This window comes from Hypanus sabinus, chromosome 5 (genome assembly GCF_030144855.1).
Source record: "Hypanus sabinus isolate sHypSab1 chromosome 5, sHypSab1.hap1, whole genome shotgun sequence".
NCBI lineage: Eukaryota > Metazoa > Chordata > Chondrichthyes > Myliobatiformes > Dasyatidae > Hypanus > Hypanus sabinus.
In genome coordinates, this window is record NC_082710.1 from 152,839,048 (window position 1) to 152,861,269 (window position 22,222).

Genomic DNA, 22,222 nt, shown 5'->3' on the forward strand with positions numbered 1-22,222 from the left:
TTGACCCAAAATGTCTCTGTGCATTGCCCTCCATAGATGCTGCCTGACCCACTGAGTTCTTGCATCTGTTTTGTTTTACAGCAGGGGTTCCCAACCTGGGGTCCATGGACCCCTTGCTTAATGGTATTGGTTGGTGGAATTAAAAAGATTGGGAACCCCTATTTTATACAGTGGCTGGAGATGGTTTGTGGTGAGCATCCACTGGGAGGATCCTGGAAATGGCACGCCCAGAGATGTGTCAGCGACTGGTGTTGCTGCCTGTGCTTCTCTGTTGCTGGCTGCAGATGTCCACATCCTTATTGGAAGTGGTTTGGCTTCGCACCCTGCAGCTGCACATCCTGTTCCTGGCCAGCTGTCTACTGCCCTGCCTCCCTCCCTCCACACTCCAGAGCAGCAGCGGGGCCAGTTATTTCTGCAGGAAGATTTTTAGTTACATTAGTTCTTACTGGCTGTACCTTGTAGGGAGCAGTATTTATCCCTGAACTGCCTCTGTGAATTTTATCTGCGCCCTCAGCAGTGTATTGGCCAACGAGAGGATTTGTCGAGGTGAGGAGACACTGCAATGGAGAGTCGGAACGGACCAAGATTGCTCCTTTTCACCATATTGTCTCTCTGCTCTGTTGCGGGAAGCCAGGCAGGTAAGGCAAGGGTGTGTGATCGTTTTAAAGGTCTGGGGTTGTGTTTTGGAAACTTACCCCTAATCTTCGAGAGATCCCAGGTGTACCCCCATTAGACTGGAGAACTGGAGTGCATCGCACTCATGTGTCCTACAGAGGAAATCCAAGATGCTGGGGAATTTCTGGACTCGGTAAGTTTGGGATAAAATTACCACTGAAAATGTTCAACTGGCGTTTGAGATCTGTCGCGGGTTCCAAAAAGTCTTTTTTTCTCTGTGAAGTTTAACGGTGGTTGGCAGACCAACATAAGGTGCATTATCACCACCTACTGAATTGGGGTGTGAAGTTAGGGACAGGAATACACACGCACTCACACGCACACACACACTCACCAAGAAAACCTCAAATAATATCAAGAAGTCTGATGCTCATTACAATGAAAGTCAATGCTCACTTAAGCACATGAGATGGCAGTGGTATCATAACAAACTTTCCATGTTCACCAGTGTGCCAAAGATGGCAATTCAGCAATAAGATGTTTCCTCTCCACTTCTTAGGAACTACATTCAAACAATGTATGCTGCGCTGTTTCTTGACAAATACACTCACTGCAGATGCCAATATCGTGCATATTATTTAATGTAGTATGTCCAATATGTAACTAAGTATGACTTCTTTCCTTTTATACCTATCGCCTAGTTGAGTTCCCACCATCCTCTGAATTTTATATAAAAGTCGGTGTTTTATTCGTTATCCCAACTAAAAAGGTACTTCACCCATTTCTCCCAGTAATAGTGGCATTTGGGAGATCTAATAGTACCACAACATAATCTGAATGCTTGAGCTTGAACTTTATCTAGAGTCTTTAAGACTGCTGGTCTTGCTGACCCATAAGCAAACACATCCATAATCAAAGACAGATCTGATTAAAGCAATGTACATTTGTTTAAGTGACCTCCTATTCACACCCAACTAAGCAACTGAGCACATTAACAACATTTCTCTGGAATTTTATTCACATGCACTTGTATCCATCTACATACCTACCACAAACATAAACTTCACCAGTATCTCTTGTTTAAGAGATGTAATATATAACTTGAGATCATGACTAGGTGTAATGTTCCTTTCAGAAAAACAAATAAATTTAGACTCTGCAAGAAAAAATTTAAACACACACTGACATCACCAGTTTTTCTACTTCATTAGTAGCTCCCTGCATTTTTCTAACTCTATAATTTATATTCTTGCCCCTCTTCCACACTGTACCATTCCATCATCCGCATTTAATGATATTGAAATATTTAAGCCAACAATTAAGATAACATTAATCATAATAAAAATGAGTGGGGTCTCATTCTCTATTTCATACTCCTGAAAGAATGATATTTCTACCCTAACTTGTAACTCCATATCATATAAGATATCTACCACTTATTCCCATCTTTTCCAGTTTAAGCAGCAATCCTTGCGTCCGTAACAAATAAGCTCTCTCCAAATCAAAGAAAACTGTCACCACTGGTTCTTTATTAACTTGGGCCTTATGAATATCAAATTCCAAACTTAATACCAAGTCCATCCTCATTCTTTTTTACAAAGTCCAGATGGGTATACAGCCTATAGGAATCCATGCGATAACTATTTGTTCCATTATCTTACATGTGAAATTAGCAAAGTAGGTCTATATGATAATAATAAATACTTTATTGATCCCAAGAAGAAGGGAGTTCTTCCTTTACATTATCACCGTTTGAAAACACACAGCAGTGTGCAGAATAATGTACAGAATAATAATATACCAATGTGCAATAAAATGCAATAATAATGTACAGAATAATAAAGCAGAGACTAATGTACTAGGATGAGTGTTCTGTTGCATACAGATGAACTGTTGTATATTGCATTCGGTAGGAAAAATTTTCTGTAACAATCCTTATGACAGCAGAGCTGAATGAGTCTATTCAAACAGGTGCTCTGTTGCTTATTCTGTAGATCATGGAGAGGATGTGCCAGATTGTCCATAATGGATAACAGTTTGTTTAGTGACCTCCTCTCCACTGTTAACTCAAAAGGGTCTGGATTGTAGCTAAGGGTGGATCCAGGCTTTCTGATGAGTTTATTTAGTCTTTTTGCATTACCAGCACCGATGCTGCTCCCGCAACATAAAGCAGCAAAGGAGACCTGCTACAACAGACTGGTAAAAGATCTCCAGTATCCTGCTGCAGACACTGAAGGATCTCAGCTTCCCTAAATTTCAACCACAATTGACTCATAAACAACCCCAGACTCCAAAAGTCTACTGGATCTGATATCCCATTTTTGAACAATGTAGCCACTCCTCCATTGCGCATTTTCTGATCATGGCTTGTGTTAACATAACAAGATTTCAACCAGGCTTCAATAAATTTCTTAACATCTTGACGATTAGTTAACAGGTTTCTAGAATTGCATTGTAAGATTAAAAAGCCATTAACAACTCTCCTTTGAAATGTGAACATTTTTACTCCTTGAAAGACATCATTAATAGCTTCTGGAGTCTTTTATCTCAATGTTTTTCTTCTGCTTTTCACATAATTTTAATATTTTGTCCTATTTTAGTTTGTGCTGTACAATTTACCATATCTGCCATGAGAGTTTTATCAACAATCAGAGAATCCTTCGTTATACAATTATGCACTTTACACAATTCCATTAAACTATCTGCATTCTGGATATTAATAGATCCCATTGACACTGTCTTCTATACTTTCTGCAGAGCCTCTGCATGTGATATGCCTATTTTCACCCAAACATGCTGCCACTTCCATTGCATTATGCAGGACATCCTGGATAATGAGGGCTATGTTTTCCTCCACAGTTGCTACAATTTAGCCTAATGCTTTTTCCACAATTGCCATAATCACCACATCTACCACACTGCTTTTTACCCTTACACACTGCTACTACGCGACTGAACAAGTTTTAACTTGGCCATGGATACATCTAGAGGTACTCCAGAGATTACACCCCAAAGCCGTTGTGTATAATTACTTGGTGTTATTTTCTTCCTCCCACTGCTTTTAACCCCCAAAGTTTTCTCACATTGCTTTCTATCTTTGTAATATCTCTTTAAAGTTTGTGCATGCACAATATTTCACAATTTTTCAAATCCTTAGTACTATGATTGAATTTATATTGGAAACAGATCCACATTCAAAACTCAACAAAACCTTGTACTCTTCCTTCCTTATTTAAATCCTGTCTGCTGCCTTCATCACTGGAAGATAAGCCTCTACCATCTTCAATCAGCTATTTATTTTTCAGTTTCCCAGAGTTCTGCCATTTGCCTGCCTCTATACACCTCCCAGTTGCTATCTCCGAGGTCCCTGTTACTTCCAGCCATCTCTACCCCCTCCTGCCTGACAGAAAACTCCCAACAGTGGACTTAGTCCATTGTTTCAACCCCAGTCAGCTTAATTAGCTTGGTGGATGACTTGCGAGCATATGCAAACCTTCGCAGCCCCTCAGATGCCCAAAGGTGACAGCCGCATCACCTTAACACAGACATCACACTAAAACAATCTGATCTTAATTGCCCCATTAAGGAAATGGGGCATCACCAAGGAAATAAATCTTTTTCGACACAAATACCCCACCCTCCTCATTGGTCTGCATGGATATAATGGACCGAATGGCCTGTCTTTGTGCAGTCTGGCTATATGATGCTGAGAACTTTACCTTCATTCGTCAAAAATGATTCTTGCTCAATTGTGACCCCTGCTATTTGTGATTTTTATAAATGATCTGGATGCAGAGGCGGAAGGATGGGTGAGTAAGTTTGCAGATGACACGAAGATTGGAGGATTTGTGGATGGAGATGTAGGTAGTCGAAGGTTACAAGAGGATATAGACAGGCTGCAGAGTTGGGCAGAAAAATGGCAGATGGAGTTCAATCTGGACAAGTATGAGGTGATGCATTCTGGAAGGACTAACCAGAAGACTGAGTACAGGATTAATGGTCGGTTAATTAAGAGTGTGGAGGAACAAAGGGACCTTGGGGTTCAAATCCATACATCCCTCAGCTGCACAGGTTGATAGGGTAGTTAAGCAGGCCAATGAGTTGCTAGGCTTCATTAACGGGGATTGAGTTTGAGAGTAGAGAGGTCATGTTGCAACTCTACAAATCTCTGGTGAGACCACACTTAGAGTAGTGTGTTCAATTCTGGTCACCTCATTATAGGAAGCATGTGGAAGCTATGGAGAGGGTGCAGAGGAGATTTATCAGGATGTTGCCTGGATTGGAGAACAAGTCAAATGAAGCAAGGTTAGCAGAGCTGGAACTTTTCTCTTTGGAGCGTAGAAGAATGAGAGGGGACGATAGTAGGCAATGATCGCTACCCAGTTTTATGTTCAGTGGGTGAAAGAGTTGAAGTAAGACCAGGTTGGGGAGTCCCAAAGTGGGTGTTTGGAAAAGCAGATTTGGGTATGTTCCAGAAGTTAAGTGAAGAAGCATTGACAAAGATTGATGTTACCGGCCCTACAGCCCTCCATGTTGTGCCAACCCATATAATCCTTAAAAAAAAGTACTAAACCCACACTGTCCCATAACACTCTATTTTTCTTTCATCCATGTGCCTGTCCAAGAGTCTCTTAAATACCCCTAATATTTTAGCCTCCACCACCATCCCTGTTAATTAATTCCAGGCACTTACAACCCTGTGTAAAAAAACTTACCCCTGATGTCCCCCCCCCCCCTAAACTTACCTCCCTTAATTTTGTACCTATGCCCTCTGGTGTTTGCTATTGGTACCCTGGGAAACAGGTACTGACTATCCACCCTATCTATGCCTCTCATAATCTTGTAGACCTCTATCGTCCCCTCTCATTCTTCTACGCTCCAAAGAGAAAAGTTCCAGCTCTGCTAACCTTGCTTCATTTGACTTGTTCTCCAATCCAGGCAACATCCTGATAAATCTCCTCTGCACCCTCTCCATAGCTTCCACATATAAGCTGGAAATATAGATGAATTAAACAGTCAGGTGACTTCGGCAATTATATGGCAGCAGAAGGATCTATACCCAGGAGTAAAAATATGATGTATAGAAAACTAGTACCATGGTGGACAGAGGAATGTTGTCAGGCTGTAAAAAACAGAAATAGAGCATTCAGGCTAGTTAAAAGAACCCATAATATGGTGCATTTGATTCAGTGTAAGAAGGCACAGGCAGTGGTGAGAAGAACTATAAGTCAAGCTAAAAGGGCAAGTTGGAGGAGGTTTTGCAACAAAATAGGAAGAATAACGCTTGTGGGAGAGGTATGGGGAATGATTAAAAGGATGGGAGGAGATAGAAGGGATTGGGAATATCCAGTAATGATATCTGAGGAGGAAACAGCAGGGATCAGGCTGAAATCATGGCCAAGTCATTTGTAAAGATAATTTGTTCAGAAAATTTGTCTGAAGAAGGAAGAAGGGAGAAGGGAAAGAACAATGAGTCAATACCCAGGTGTGTTAAACAAGAGGGAAGAAACAGATGATATAATTGATGATCCATTCACTTTGGCAGAAATGGTGAGAGTAATAAAGAGATCGAGACCAACCTCCCCAGGGAAAGATCTAATATGCTATGTTATGCTAAAAAAAATCTGGGAGAAGGAGTGCTCTTGATGTTACTGCATTTTTATAACAGTGTGGGAGGAGGGAAGATTACTAAGTGTATGGAAAGAAGCAGTAGTAATTCCAATAAGGAAACCTGGCAAGGATACGTCAAAACCCACTAGCTACAGGCCAATAGCACTAACATCAAATATATGTAAGATAATGGAAAGGATGATAACAGAAAGGTTATCATATGATCTTGAGAAGAGAGGAATGCTGGCAAGTTATCAGTGTGGTTTTAGGAAGGGAAGGAATTCCATGGACTCAGTGATAAGGTTAGAAATAAGAAAGACTGAAAATAGAAAGGCCCAGGCAAATAAAGATTCAGTAGTTGCAGTGTTTTTTGACTTTGAAAAAGCCTATGATATGATGTGGGAGGAAGGATTATTAATTAAACTGCACACGATGGGGTTGGGGGGAGAGCTTTTAATTGGATTAAAGATTTTTTGTTTGGTAGAAAAATTCAAGTTCAGATTAGATCAGAATTATCAAATCAGTACATAGTGGGAAATGGCACACCTCAGGGTAGTGTGATTAGCCCGTTACTTTTCATCATTATGCTCAATGATGTCTTCACAAAGGTACCAGTGGATATAGGTAGGTCACTGTTTGCGGATGATGGGGCCTTGTGGAAAAGAGGCAGGAACATGGAACATGTAATCAGGAAACTACAAGGAGCAATTGATGAAGTGGTAGAGTGGGGTTATGATTGGGGATGTAGATTTTCAGTAGAAAAAACTCAAACTGTATTTTTCACCAGGAAAAGAATTGAGGTAGGGAAGAAGTTAAGGATGCATGGGATTGAATTAGAAAGGGTTAGATCATTTAATTTTCTGGGAGTTATATTTGATTCATGATTAACATGGGCAGACCATATCAGGAAAGTTGAGGAGCAATGTAAAAAAGTAATAAACGTGATGAGATGTTTGACTGGTAGGGAATGGGGAGCATGTTGTTCAGCATTGAAGAAATATATGTGGCTTTAGTAAGATCTGTGTTGGATTATGGAAGTGCAGAATATGGATCAGCAGCTAGGTCTCTTATAAGGAAACTGGATGTGATTCAGGCTCAGTTTTTGAGAGTGTGCAGTGGGGCTTTTAAAACATCACCAGTATCAGCCCTGCAGGTAGAAATGGGAATAATGCCTTTGGAATTAAGAAGGATGCAGTTGATGGGAAACTACTGTGCTAATTTGCAGGGACACAATGATTCTCACCCTGCTAAAGGAGTATTGCAGGAGTCCTGGGAAAATGGGTGGTTTCAGGTAGTCGGGTAGGGAATGATATTGCTAGAGAATGTGGAGTGTTTGATCTAAGTATAAGTCCTTCAGTAGTTTATCCAGTTGTAGCTCCATGGAAACTTGTATGGCCTGATGTAGACTGGCATTTGTTAGAGGTAAAAAGGAAAGGAAAATATAAAACTGATTTGGTAAGTGCATTTAACTGTCATGTGATGGAAAAGTATAGTGATTATACTCAGGTTTATACAGATGGTGCTAAGGAACCTGAAACAGGACTGACAAGGTTTGGGGTGGCTATACCAGCAAAAGCAATTGCAATCAGCAGAAGAACATCTGATAAGTTAGTGGTGTATACGGTAGAGATGATGGCAGTGTTGGTTGCGTTGCATTGGGTGGAGAAAGCTAGACTAGTCAAAGCATTGATATGCTCAGATTCATCCTCAGTTCTAGCAAGTTTAAGGTCTTCTCACTCAAACAGCCGGCAAGATGTACTTCATGAAGTCCTTCAGTCAGTCACAAGAGTTGCAAATCAGGGAGGTCCAGTTAAATTTCTATGGGTTCCAGCTCATGTAGGGGTGAAGGGGAATGAGAGGGTGGATGAGTTGGCAAAGAGGGCATTAAAGAAAGAAAATATAGAAATGCACATTAGTATCAGTAAAGCAGAGGTTAAGTGTGTAATCTGGGAAAAAATCAACAAAATGTGGCAAGAAAGATGGGACAGGGAGGGGAAAGGGAGGCATCTATATCAAAGACAAAAAAGTGTTGCAGGTACTAGGGTAAGTAGTAGATGCAGAAGAGAGGAAATTGTGTGGACTAGATTAAGTCTGGGGCACTGTGCACTAAACCAAACATTGAAATTAATAGGGAAACACCAGACAGGACTGTGTGAGGAATGTCAGGAAGAGGAGTCAGTAGAACATGTTGTTCTGAGTTGCAGGAAGTATGGGATACAGAGAGAGATTATGAGAATTAATCTAAGGGAATTGGGGGTGCAAGAATTCACATTAAAAGGGTTGCTGGCCATGGGTGAGAGAGCACAGGTTAGGGTATTTTTAGCTTTCTTAAGGGGTACAGGGGTTTTTGTTTTTTATAGGACTGTTTGAACTGCTTCCGTCTGGTAGGCACTTCAGATCCCTCCAGACTAAGACTAATAGGCACTGGAGAAGTTTTTTCCCTACTGCAGTCACTTTGCTGAACAGTTGACTGCCCGTTAACTGTCGGCTAACTATTACTTAGATTGCACTACCTGTATGTATAATCTATATTTTCATTTATATTTATCATTATTATTGTTATGAGCAGAGAGACAACATCTCCCAGAAGTAAATTACTTGTATGTGCACAGGTACTTGGCAATTAAAGTCTGATTCTGATTCTGATGGATAAATAGTGATAGGGTACTAGGATGTCCAAAGATGGGAGAATAAAGTATAGGTTAGGGTATGTGTGTGTGTGTGACTGGGTGAAGGGATTTAGAATGTGAGTCTATCGCACACTCCGAGGCAGAAGGTGGTGGTAATGCACCATTAAGCTGGGTGCCAACCATCATAAAACAAGACAGAGAGAGAATCCCCCATTCCCCCCACAGGGGAGAATAAGCATCAGCATCCACCATCAAGCACTCAAGCATTATCATAACAACAGTAAAGACAAAGACTTGCAGTTTCCAAAGACTACATTGTTCAGCTGGCATTTGACATACCACAGGCTCTCTCTCTCCCTAATAAAGGAGAAAGAGGCATCTCTGTTTCACAGCGAGAGGGGAGATGTATCGAAGAACTCTGTTGTGTCTCTTTTTTATGAGCTCTGTACCCAAAGATCTTGGGTCTCTGGGCACACAGCCATAGATCTATTGACTGCCCTGATGACACACGGATCTCCTGCCATAACACCGACCTTTGATCTGCCAATCTCCAAAACCCCGAGATCCTAGGCCTCCAAAGACAAGCTGAAATCTCAGGCCGAGCCCTTGGTGTGCTGAACAACGGCCAGCTGTGAAACGCCGAGAGTGGGTCCTATTCCCACAAAGAAACGTCGTCAGTATGTAACTTCATGTCAGGGTCTTCAAAAGAACCCTGAAAGGGAAAAATAGAGATATTAAAGATGGAAATTCCAAAGATGCAAGCAAAGGAGTCGCCATATTTTAAGCAACACTCAAAATGCTGGTGGAACGCAGCAGGCCAGCATCTATAGGGAGAAGCACTGTCGACGTTTCGGGCCGAGACCCTTCATCAGGACTAAGTGCAAAGAAAGACAGTAAGTGATTTGAAAGTGGGGGGGAGGGGAAAATGCAAAATGATAGGAGAAGAACAGAGGGGGGGGGGTGAAGCTGAGAGCCGGAAAGGTGATTGGCAAAAGGGATACAGAGCTGGAGAATGGAAAGTATCATGGGACGGGAAGCCTAGGGAGAAAGAAAGAGGGAGGGAAGCACCAGAGGGAGATGGAGAACAGGCAGAGTGATGGGCAGAAAGAGAAAAAGGGGGAATAAACACTAAATAAATCAGGGATGGGGTAAGAAGGGGAGGAGGGGCATTAACGGAAGTTAGAGAAGTCAATGTTCATGCCAACAGGTTGGAGGCTACTCAGCCGGTATATAAGGTGTTGTTCCTCCAACCTGAGTGTGGACAGACATATCAAAATGGGAATGGGACGTGGAATTAAAATGTGTGGCCTCTGGCAGATTCTGCTTTCTCTGGGGGACAATGAGTATGTGTTCAGTGCAATGGTCTCCCAGTCTGCGTCGGGTCTTACCAATATATCAAAGGCCACACCGGGAGCACCGGACGCAGTATACCACACCAGCCGACTAACAGGTGAAGTGTCGCCTCACCTGGAAGGACTGTCTGGTGCCCTGAACGGTGGTGAGGGAGGAAGCGTAAGGGCAGGTGTAGCATTTGTTCTGCTCGTTCTCCCTTGTTCCGAGGAAGATCGGTGGGAAGGGATTGGGGGGGGGCGAATGGACAAGGGACTCGCGTAGGGAGCGATCCCTGCGGAAAGCAGAAAGGGGAGGTGGGGAGGGAAAGATGTGCTTGGTAGTGGGATCCCGTTGGACGTGGCGGAAGTTACGGAGAATTATAAGTTGGACCCGGAGGCTCGTGGGGTGGTAGGTGAGGACAAGGGGAACCCTATCCCGAGTGGGGTGGTGGGCGGATGGGTGAGGACAGATTTGCGGGGAATGGGAAAGATGCGTTTGAGAACAGAGTTGATGGTGGAGGAAGGGAAGCTATATTTTCCAACGTTTGAAAGTGTATGCTTAACCCAAGTTAATTAAACCCAAAGGCATAATGTTAGAAAGATACACCTGCGGAGGGATGAAAATGAAGTTTACCGATTACAAGAAACGAGAACTTAAAAAAAAAAATGCTATGCGAGAACAAGGCGCAGCCGACGCAGGCGCGGGCAGAGAGAGAAGCGCAGAAACGATTAGAAGCTGAAGACATTAACTTTTATTATTATTGGTATTATTAGTGCATAGCTTTACCCTACTAACTTAAAAACCTGAGGTGAAACCCCTGGAGGAGAGACAATAGTAATAAATGACGTATCGAAACTACGGGTATAACATGCAGCAGCTATAACGAGACAGTATCAGCAGAGACGAGTGTCCAAGATTTCTACCGTGTAACTGGAAATTAGTTTTGTAAAATCATACCAAGGGATTTGGTTAAGTTTTTGTACAAGTTTGTGAATCGACTTGCCATGGACGATAAAGTACTCTTTCCAATGAGCCAAGAAAGAAGATGGCGAGCTACCCAAGATTCCAAGAGCCAGCGCGGGAACGAAATGTGTAATGACGCAGAGGATATATTATGGTTGGATGTGTAAGTTCATTTTCATTCAAAGAATCTGAATTTGATTTCCTGAAAGAACTGATTACTTTGCAAAGACTTTGATAAGTTACTGAATGAGATTTACTTTGTTTAAAAGTTGTGATGTTGGAGAATTATGAAAGGTGTTAAACTGTGTATGTATAATTTTTGAATTTGAATTTAAATTTGTAGAAACACTCTGTGGAACTGAAACTGAAGTTAACTATAATACTTAAGAATAAGAATTATATTTGGTTTTCTAACTAACTAGGGATAAGTAAAAAGGAACGTTTAATCTGTAAACTTTTAACTAGGGTGCCAAACTGGATCTAATTAGTAAGAGAAATTAGAGTAATGAAGGAATCTCACTGATTCTAATTTAAAATGAATTTGTTTTGGTGTGATATCTAAGATTTGGTACCTAAACAGAATGTTGGAATTTTGAATTGTTCTTGCTCATGTAAATATTTTGTACATATAGTTTTTTTTCTTATAAACAAAACTTATCTCCAGAAGTATGTGGTTACTATTCACAGCCTCCTTCCACTACCTAGAAGCTTCTGATTGCCTACTAGCACCCAGTGTAATGCTATATAATTTGGTTTTCTCACACATAGTAAGGCAGGTGCTACAGAGGTGTTACATATGTGGTAAATAAGGCTTCATTTTAAAAATATTTTATTTGCTTTATTCACTCATGGACTTGGATTCGCAAGGTGAACCACTGTTTAATTCCCTAGAGGTCCTTGAGAAGGTGGCTGCGAGCTGCCTTTTTGAACTGGTGCAGTACTCAAGGTATGCATATATGCACAATGGTGTTCAGGTCCAAGTAGTACTAAGTCTGTGCTCTCTCAAGTTTTGGACAAGTCCTCAGTTAGTGACAGTGTCAACAGTTGTTACTGTACATCCACATAGCACAGAAGCAGGCACTTAGACCCAACAGGTCCACGTCAGCCAAGATTGCTATCTACGTTGGGCTCTAAACATTTCCTATCTGCGTCCCTGTCCAAGTACGTTCAGTGGTGATACCTAAGATGCTCAACAGTTTGGAGGATTTGGACCCTTCATTTTCTGTCCCCACTGCAATTTGGTTCTTCTATCCAGAGCTGCTTGGGATTTATACATGGCCGATGCAATGAGGCCTGTTTCAGTGGTGGTGGTTCCATGTTGATGGGGAGCCAATCACTGGGGGGGGGGGGGGGTCTAATCCAGACCTGTATGTGTGTGCCTGTGTATTAGTTTGGGCAAGTGGACAGTTTTCCATCAGACCTTTGAGTTGTGCCTTATAAATGGAGGGCATCCTTAGTTATTTTCTCACACTCCTCTCTCACTCTCTTCTTTTTTTCAGTCTCCCACAGCTTGACATATTTCTACCTCCATTCGCTAAACATTCCTGGGCTGCCATACATCTCCATGGTTGGGATGTTGGACGACTTGCAGATATACTACTATGACAGCACCCTCCAGGCGGTAGAAGCCAAGCAACAGTGGATCATGGATGGCTTTTCAGCTCAAGACTGGAAAAACCAGAAAGGGATCCTGGACATGATTAAAAAGCTCCTTTCTCATAATCTGACTCCATTCACCTCAATGTTTAGTACGTGCCTTTGATCTCCAATGTTCTTTGAGGCTCACAGTGACTTGCACACTGACAACATGTTGAACTTTCAATGGATCCAATTAAGCTGTATCAGTTTTAAAATTCTTATCCTTGGTTTCAAATCTTTCACAGGTTATATGCCCCCCCCCAACATTCTGTAACAAATATTTACCTGCAATTAAAAGCATTCCTTCTGTATCTCACATGTTCATGAGAAAATTTGCACTTCAATACACTATGAGGATCTATTTCTGAGAACCCACCACTCACTCCACACCGATCTCCTCCGAAAAACAGTGAGAATCAGACCCACTGCCTCTCTGGCTTTGCACGGGTCTAACAAACATAAGTTAATATAAAGTACAATTCAAAATTACATGTCATTTACATGAGTACAATAACATAATGATACTTGTGCAAATTAAGAGAAAAATCTTTAGAAGTAATGTTGGGGTTTTTCAGGTTGGTTCAAGAACCTGATGGCAGTGGAGGGAAAGGTGCTAAACCTTGAGGTGTGGGTTTTCTGGCTGCTGTAACTTCTGCTTGATGGCAGCATGGAGAAGAGGACGCAGCCCTGATGGTGGTTGTCCCTGTTGATGAATGTCACCTTCACTGGTAAATGTCCTCAATGGGAGAGAGTTTCGATATGAGGACATGATTTCTAGAAATTTGTCAGATGACATGCTGAATCTCCTTAGACTTCTAAGCAAAGATGTTGGTGTGCTACCTTCTACTCACACTGATGAGCAGTACACAGTCCTTCAACATGACCCCTGCATTATATCATGCAATGATGTACACTCCGCACGGACCACCCCCTCCACAATCAATATTCCACTATGCCACTCTCTCATGCTCTTGTTTATTACTGATCCTGTCGTGTGCATCACACACTGCACACAGAATGCTGTGATCCCATGCTCTTTGCCATGCCTATACGTGGCTTTGTGTTCTTCATGGTAAATTGGTAAATGTTTTTGTTATTGTCATATCTGCTAAGCTGAAGTGAAAAACTTCGTTTTGCACACCATCTGTACATGTCATTTCATTATCGCAGTACGCTGAGGTGCAAGAGGAAGTAATAACAATGCAGAATAAATTGTTACAGTCATAGAGAAAATGCAATGAAAGCAGACCATAAGGTGCAAAGCCATAATACGGGTGTTTGTGAGGTCAAGATTTCACTTGACCCCAGTGATACATGTTTTCAGGCTTTTGTATCTTCTGCCCTATGAGATGGGGAAGAAGAGAGAATGTCATAGAACACAGAAGAGCACACCAGCGTTGTGCTGAACTGGCTAAAAAGCTGATCAAAAACACCCAAACACTAATCCATCCTACCTATGCTATGTCCATATAACTCCATCCACCTTATATCAATGTGCCTATCCAAATGTATGTTAAAGTTGTTTAATGTATTTGCCTCTACCTCTATACTAGGCATCCATGACTCTGAGTAAAAAAAAAAATTACCCATCACATCCCTCTTGAACCTAACCCCTCTCACCTTCTACGCATGTCCTCTGGTATTAGACATTTCAACCCTGGAAAGCAGATGCTCTCTAATCACACCCCCTTTAACCTCTATCAGATTGAGCCTTGGCCTCCAATGCTTCAGGGAATCCCATGTTTTTCCAGCCTCTTGTGATAGCACATGTCCTCTAAACCAGGCAGCATCCTGGTGAACCTATTCATCATCCTCTCCAATGCCTCAACATCCTTCCTCTAGTGGGTTGGCTGGATCTGTAGACAATACTCCAGATGTGAATAAACTTGAGTTTTATTGAATTGTAACGTAACCTCCTGACTTTTGAACTCAGTGCCTCAACTAGTAAAAGCAAGCATCCCATTTTAACCACTTTATCGACGTGTAGCCACGTTGAACTTGGTCCCAAGATCTCTGCTCAGCAACACTGTTAAGGACATTGCCCTTAACAGTATTGTCTCCTTGCATTTGCCCTGCAAGGTGTAACACCTCACATTTATCTGGGTTAAACTCCAACTACCACATTTTCAGCTCATATCTGCAACTGATCTATATTGTGCTGTAACCTTTGCCAGTTGTCTACACTATCCGCAATTCCACCAATCTTGATATCAACCACAAATTTACTAATGCAACATTTTCATTCTGGACATTTATATAAGTCACAAGGAGCAGAGGTCCTAGCACAAATTCCTGTGCAACTCTACTAATCACAGACCTCAAGCTCGAATGAGTGTCTTAAACCACCACACTCTGTCTTCTACGTGCAAGCCAGTTCTGAATACAGACAATTTGCCATGGATTCCATAGATCTTAATTTTCCAAATTAGCCTTGCATGAAGGACTTTGATAAATGCCTTACTAAAATCTATGTAGACAACATCCACTGCCCTATGTTCATCAATCTCTCTGTCACCTTATCAAAGAAAACTCAATTAGGTTAGTAAGGCAGAACTGGCCACACATAAATCCATGCTGGCTCTCCTTAATTAGGCTATGGGTTTCCAAATGCTCATATATCCTATCCCTAAGAATTTTCTTAAGCAATTTCCCTACAACTGATGTGAGACTCACTGGTCTCTTGTTCCCAGGGTTTTCCCTTGTTCCCGTCTTAAATAGCAGTACAACATTAACCACTCACCAGTCCTCCAGAACCTTGCCTGTGGCTAGATAGGACACAAAAATACTGGACAGAGTCCAGAAATCTCACCTCTTACCTCCTACAAGAATCAGGTAAATCCCATCAAACCCTGGGACCATATCCAGCTTAATACTCCTAATGATGTCCAGTCGCAGATAGTGTGGGAACTCCTATTTAGGAGGCCCAACACTGGCTTTTCTTTGACCTCTAAATGCCTAACATATTTTATACTCAGTACTGATGTCCTGGTCCTCCATATCCTTTTCTTCAGTAAATACTGAGGCAATGAACTCATTAAATACATTCACATTCTTAGCATCCAAGTACAGTAAGTAATTCCCACTTCATCCTTGAGTAGTCCCACCCTCTCCCTAATTATGCTTTTACCCAACGTGTGTGTAGAATGCCTTGGGATTCACCTTAATCCCACTTGTCAAGGATTTTTCATGGCCTGTCCTGGCTTTCCCAATTCCCTTCTTTCATTCTTTTCTGGCTTGTTTATACTTCTCATGTGCTTTGTTTGATTCTAACTTCCAAAGCTTTACATAACTTTTCTTTTTCTTCTTGATTAAGTTCATTACCTCCCTGGACATCCAAAGTTCACTTATCTTTCCATCCGCATATTTCCTTCTAAACAGGAACATACTTTTCCTGTACTCTAGCAATTGATATTTAAACACGCTCCACTAGTCTGATGTAGATTTGACAGAGAAAAAGTGTTCTAAATTAATGCTTCTTAGTTCCTGCCTAATGCCCTTATAATTTGCCTTACCCCAATTTAAAACTTGTGGGTGGATGGACTCTTTGGTTATGTTGTCTGATTTACTGAAGCAGCAAGAAATGTAGATAGAATCTATGGAGGGGGCTGTATGTGCTGAGCTATATCCATAACTTTCTGCAGTTTTTTGCAATCATGAGCTGGCTGGTGGCGAAGTGGCATCAGCACCGAACTTAAGAGTGAAGGCTCCCGAGTTCGAATCCAACCGGGTCCCTAGTACGCTTTCCATCTGTGCTGGGTTGAGCACCGAGCTAACAACTTGGCCTCATAAAAATAAGAAAGCCAGCTAAAGAAAATGCCAGTCCCGATGACTCCACTCGAAGTTAAGGGCTTTCTTCTCCTCCTCCTTCTTGTGTTCATGAGCATACCAAGCTGTGATGCTTATATTGTACATCGATAAACATGACTGAGGGTCAAGGGGTACATGCCATATACTTCACCCTTCCGAGAAAGCATTGTACAAGACAGTGCACATGGTACTTACATGTTTAGCAGGACGTTATGCAGATGGGAATAGTTGAAGTATTCGAATATTCAGCCGCTAACTCAGATTAACCTGTTGGTCCTTTCCAGGCATCGATTTCATCCAGGCGCTTCTGGGCTGCACGCAATCTGCAAATACATTCAAAACCTTCCTCAAGATTGGCTGCCAAGATTTGGGAGAGCTCAGTTGTGACTTCACTACTGGAAAGTGTATTGCCACTGGTGTCCTGGCATTGTTAAATAGTTATCTTCAGCAAGTTAATATTGCTGATATTCCTGAAATTTATATGATGAACAGTACCTGTATTCAGTGTTTGCAGAAAGGTCTTCAGCTTGGCAGAGAGGAGCTTGAAAGGCAAGGCAAGTAGAACATCTGATTTCATACTGTAAGCTCTGTGAGGAAACTCCTGCTTCAGACAATTGATGGACTCCTGATCCGACATGTTCAGAGATGTCTTGAAACCAAATGGATGGGGGCAGCCTGATTCTAAGTTTGTGATGGAGTTTTTGATTCAGGACAGTGAGGGAACTCACAATCAGAGTGCCCTGATCAAATTTGGTGAGTGGAGTTCTGATGCAAGAAGATGAGAGAGGTCCCAATCTGCGACACTGGGGGATCTCCCAATTTTGAATGGTGAGCAATGTCCTTATCTGGGGTAGTGAGGGATCTCTTCATCTAGGACAGTGAAAGATACCTCAGTTGAAGGTGACTAATGATGTCCAAGTCAGGGATAGTGTGGAAACTTCTATTTAGACACAGTCATATATCTCCCAATCCAGGACATTGAGAGCATCTCTTGATCAGGAATTTTGAAGGATCTCCCAACTAAGGCTGGTAAGATAAACTTAATTTGGGATGATGACAGCATGATCAATCTTGGAATATGAGGATAATATTGATTTGGGACTATGGGTGATGTAAAGATTGGTAATGGTGACTGTAACCTTGATCTGGGCCTGTCAGATGAATGAAAATTACTGCTGGCTGTGGTCTGCATGGCCTTGAGCTGGGGAGATGATTTCAGGCAGGATAGTAATTCATAGTGAGCCAGGTCCTGGTCTGAGGCAGTAAAGAGTAAGAGTCCCACTCTTGGACACTGTAACTTTCATTTGTAATGGTAAGATAACATAAGTTTGTGTTGAGTTAGTGATGTTAATTCTTCATTCTTTCCCAGTTGCTCCAGAGGTTCAGGTGATGAAAAAGAGGCCAACAGCTACTGCAGGCAAGAGTCTCTCATGCATCATCACTCCCTTCTACCCCCGTGCTATCAACGCCACTTGGCTGAAGAATGGGCGGGTTATCTCTGAAGACTACAAGGTGACCATGCTACCAAACTACAATGATACATACTGGATGGAACTGGTCATTGAGCTGCAGGACAATGATGTGAACATCTATACCTGCCATGTCGAGCACAGCAGCCTGCCAGAGACACTGATGGCGCGGGGAGGTAGGTCATTGTATGGTACAGAATTTGCATCATTCATTTGTGATGGTTCCTAAATTCATATGGCACTGAAGGAGGCCATTCAGCTTACCACATACATGCTGATCCTCTGGTGCCAATCTATTCAAACCAGTACTTACTTGGTCTGTACTTCAGCCTTCTCTTCCTCGATGATTCAAGTGCTTGCAAGAATTATGATATGAAAATTGTTCTTTTGCAACAGCAGTACAGTGCAAAGACATAAAAGGCATATGAGCTTAGAACATGGACCAACTCATAATACTATCATTATTAGTGAGATTTGCTAGCTGGAGGTAAGATGGCCAACCCAAGGTACGTGGATGAGAAGAGTACGTAGGTCTATAGCCAGGTGTGGATTGAAGGGAATAAGCAGAATTGCACTTTGACGGACTAGATGGGCCAAATGGACTCGTGTGCTGTAATGCTCCGTGACTGAAAAGTAACATCAATTATAAAATTAAGTAATTAGTGCAAAAATTGGAATAATTTGGTTGTGTTCATGAGTTTGTGACCATTCAAAAAACTAATGGTAGAAGAAAAGAAGCTGTTTCTGAATAGGGTCTTCTTTGTGAGTCCTGCACCTTTTCCCTGATTGCATTAAAGGAGAAGAGGGCATGTCCCAGATGGCAAGGGTCTTTAGTAATGGATGCCACCTTCTTGAAGCACTACCTCTTGAAGATGTCTTCGATGGTGGGGTGGGTTCTGCCCATGTTGGAGCTGACTGTATCAACAATTCTCTACAGCTTCTTATACTTCATAAATATCAAAATAATTTTTAAATTCTGTGAGAGTGCTGCCTATACCAGCCCTTGGGCAGAACATTTCCATCTCCCACTAACCCTTTAATTAAAAAAAAACTTCTCTATATCCTCTCTAAATCTCTTATTCCTTGCCTTAAATGTATCTCTACAGTTCTGGGGAAACATCTCTGTTCTGGGGAAAAGTTTACTGCTGTTTTATAAAAGAAATTAAGTGGGAGCAGTATACAAACTACTGCAGTAAAAGAAAAGCTGTGTTCTTTCAGCATTTTGTACAGTTTTCCTTTCAATGCACCTAACAATTTTGTATAATGCCATCAGCTCCTCTCTCAGCCTCCACCCATTCAGCAAATCAAAACTATCCTCTTGACTGAAACATTACATTGTGGCGACCCATTTCCTGGCACATCCGAACCGGCTCACAATTAGATAGCCTACGGGGGTTTGCGAGCACAGAGCTTTGGAGCCTCTGCGCCACGGGGGGCAGGTTGAGGGAGGCTTAAAAGTGAGGCTGAGGATTTCGAATAAAGTTTTTCCTTCGACTACAGTTACCGACTCCGTGTCGTAATTTTAGCGCTGCGTGTAGCACACCGCTACAACATCCCAATAAAATGGTGAATCTCCTCTGCACTCTGTCCCATGCAATCTAATTGTTCCTCTAGGCTGGTGACTAAAAATGTATCAAATACCTGGGATGTAGCCTTGATAATGTTTATAAATCTATACCATAATTTCATTGGTCTTGTATCCTGTGCCCATATTAATGAACACTCACATCCTGTACACTTTGTTCATCACCTTACCTACCTCCTTGAATGACCTGATTATGTATTTCTTCAGTAAAGCTGTACCATAGCTTCACAGGACACCATGGTAGTGTAGTTCAGAGTTCAGTTCCAATGCCATCTGTAAGAGTTTGTACGTTTTCTCGATAAACTGCCTGGATACCCTCCAGGTGCTCCAGTTTCCTCCCATAGTCCAAAGACGTACCAGCTAGTGGGTTAATTCGTCATTGTAAATTGTCCTATGATGAAGCTCGTATTAAATAGGTGGGTTGTTGGGTGGTGCGGTGCATTGGGCCAGCAAGGGCAGGTCTATACTGCATCTCTAAATAAAACAAAATACATTTTATGCCCTGATTAATAAATCCTGTAGGCTTTCTTTACCACCCTGTCTACCACTTTGAAGGACCTGATTAAACAGCTCCATTCTTCTCTTACACACCTCTGAACATTTCTTTCTTCAAAAAACATATCCCATTTCCTTGCTGAAAGTTATTATTTGCTAGATTATCTGCAGATTTTCTCTTGTTTGTGTTCAATTGCAAGAAGCAATTATGGATTGTGGGCCAAAGAAACAAAGAAATGTTCAAGGAAAAAAAACAACTGCGAAGCAATTGGGCCTGTGGGTCAAGGCCTGACTGTCCAATGGGCAATACCTGGCTGGGAAATGACTGATATTCAGAGAAGTCATAGAGCCTTATGGCACAAAAACAGGCCCATCTGCACAACTGGTCTATGCCAACCATGGCCCATATACTACTAAACATCTCCTGTCTATCTACTGGTTCAAGTGATTTTTTTTTAAATGTTGTTAATGTACCTGCCAAAGCCACTTTCTCTTGCATCTCATTTTCTATTATGGTAACCTTCGGCTTGAGAATGTTGGCCCTCAGGTTTCTATTACATTTTAACCCGAATCACCTTAACTTTTGTCCTAAAATTCCTGATCCCAAATCCTGGGAAGAAGATTGTGCGTTCATCCTCTCTATGCTCTTTATGATTTTATACATTATTCTATATATCTCAACCTCTTACATTCAAGGGAAAATAATATCAGGCCATGCTATCTCCCCTTCGAATTGAAGTGCACCTTTCTTGGCAACATTCTTGCAAATATTTTGTACACCTTTTCCAGTTTAATGACTTCCTTCCTTAATATAAATAAGATCACCCCATTCTCCTAAGCTCCGCACCATACATTCTTTCTTTTTCCCCCATCTTGTACTGAGTAGAAGGTACGAAAGCCTGAAAGTGCACACTGATGGGATCAAGGGCCGCTTCTATTTAGCTGTTATAACAGTATTGTAGAGTTCCATAGTACGGCAAGTTTAAGTTTTGATGTCACAGTCAAGCATATTGTGGCCCTTGCACCTTATTGTGTGCCTGCACTCTACTTTCTCTGTAACTGTTACAAGTTGGTTTGCATTCTGTTATTTTTACCCCAATGTGCAATTGTAATGCAATGATCTGTGTGGATGCATGCAGTACAAGGACTTTTCAGTGTGCGTCGGTACATGTGACAACAATATTAAAATATTAACAATTTACCAATCTTTACTTGGTGAGTAGGAGTTGGGGAGCCTCGTGGTGCAGCTCCTTTGCTGGGGCTGATGGCGGCACTTGCGATGATGACTAAAGTGGTGTAGAGGAGCAGCAAGGAGAGACTTAAGGCTTCAATACAGGTGGGTAAGCAGGCAGGTCATTTCACTAATCCAGTTTGCCATCACAGTATTGCACAACCAATCTCTTCTCATTTTTCTTTTGCAGATGGGTGTTTGGCCCAAATCTCAAGCTCAGCTCAGAACACAAGGTGGATCTACTGCCTGGTTTTGTGATTAATGGTTCAACACCTAAGCAAGCTTAGTGTTGGCTCCAGTGTGGGAACTGCTTAGCTGAATCTTCTGCCACTTTACAGCTCACTTGTTTTGTGATGTTATAACTTTTTCTTATGTCTCACTCAGGGATCAGGTTTCATTGTTGTGGTGTGTTGAAGTTTCAATTTCTCATTTGTAAAGCCCTACTTGACCTCAGTTGCTCTTCCCAACCTTAACTCCAATCCAATACTGTATATCAGACCATTGCTGTGAAGAACTACTGCCAAGGCAATTTGGTGGGATAAAGCAGTGAAAGTTTTACTGGACATTTGGAAGGACCTCACTGGAAGTGTGAATTTCTGTTGTGGACTCTGGATAACTAAGAAGAATTCTTTCCTTAATATGAGATTGGGAGGGTCCAACATTTTCTTTAAAATAGGAGCAGAAACCCCTTGATATTGGTGCAATTTGGGGTGACATAGAGCTAACAATTAATCTGAGGTTCATACAATGGTGTAAATATGCTCACTTTCCCTGCTGGCAGTTTGGACAGATCTGTCTTCTTTCCTCTGGAGTGTTGGAGGCATGGTATACCTGATGGGCATTTATT

General features: G+C 41.8%; 1 protein-coding gene across 2 annotated transcripts; it reads left to right on the forward strand.

Annotated features, from left to right (window-relative positions):
• Positions 1-314: 314 nt before the first annotated feature.
• Positions 315-21,938, forward strand: LOC132394463 (H-2 class I histocompatibility antigen, Q7 alpha chain-like). 2 transcript variants are annotated; one of them, XM_059970651.1, is made up of 6 exons: positions 315-638; positions 12,650-12,898; positions 16,880-17,149; positions 17,965-18,240; positions 21,368-21,480; positions 21,566-21,938. In XM_059970651.1, exons 1-5 carry the CDS (start codon positions 563-565, stop codon positions 21,442-21,444), a joined length of 948 nt encoding a protein of 315 aa, XP_059826634.1. In that variant the 5' UTR covers positions 315-562; the 3' UTR covers positions 21,445-21,480; positions 21,566-21,938. The 2 variants fall into 2 exon arrangements, with proteins under 2 accessions (XP_059826634.1, XP_059826635.1); XM_059970652.1 differs by lacking the exon at positions 315-638 and adding an exon at positions 10,559-12,096.
• Positions 21,939-22,222: the final 284 nt, after the last annotated feature.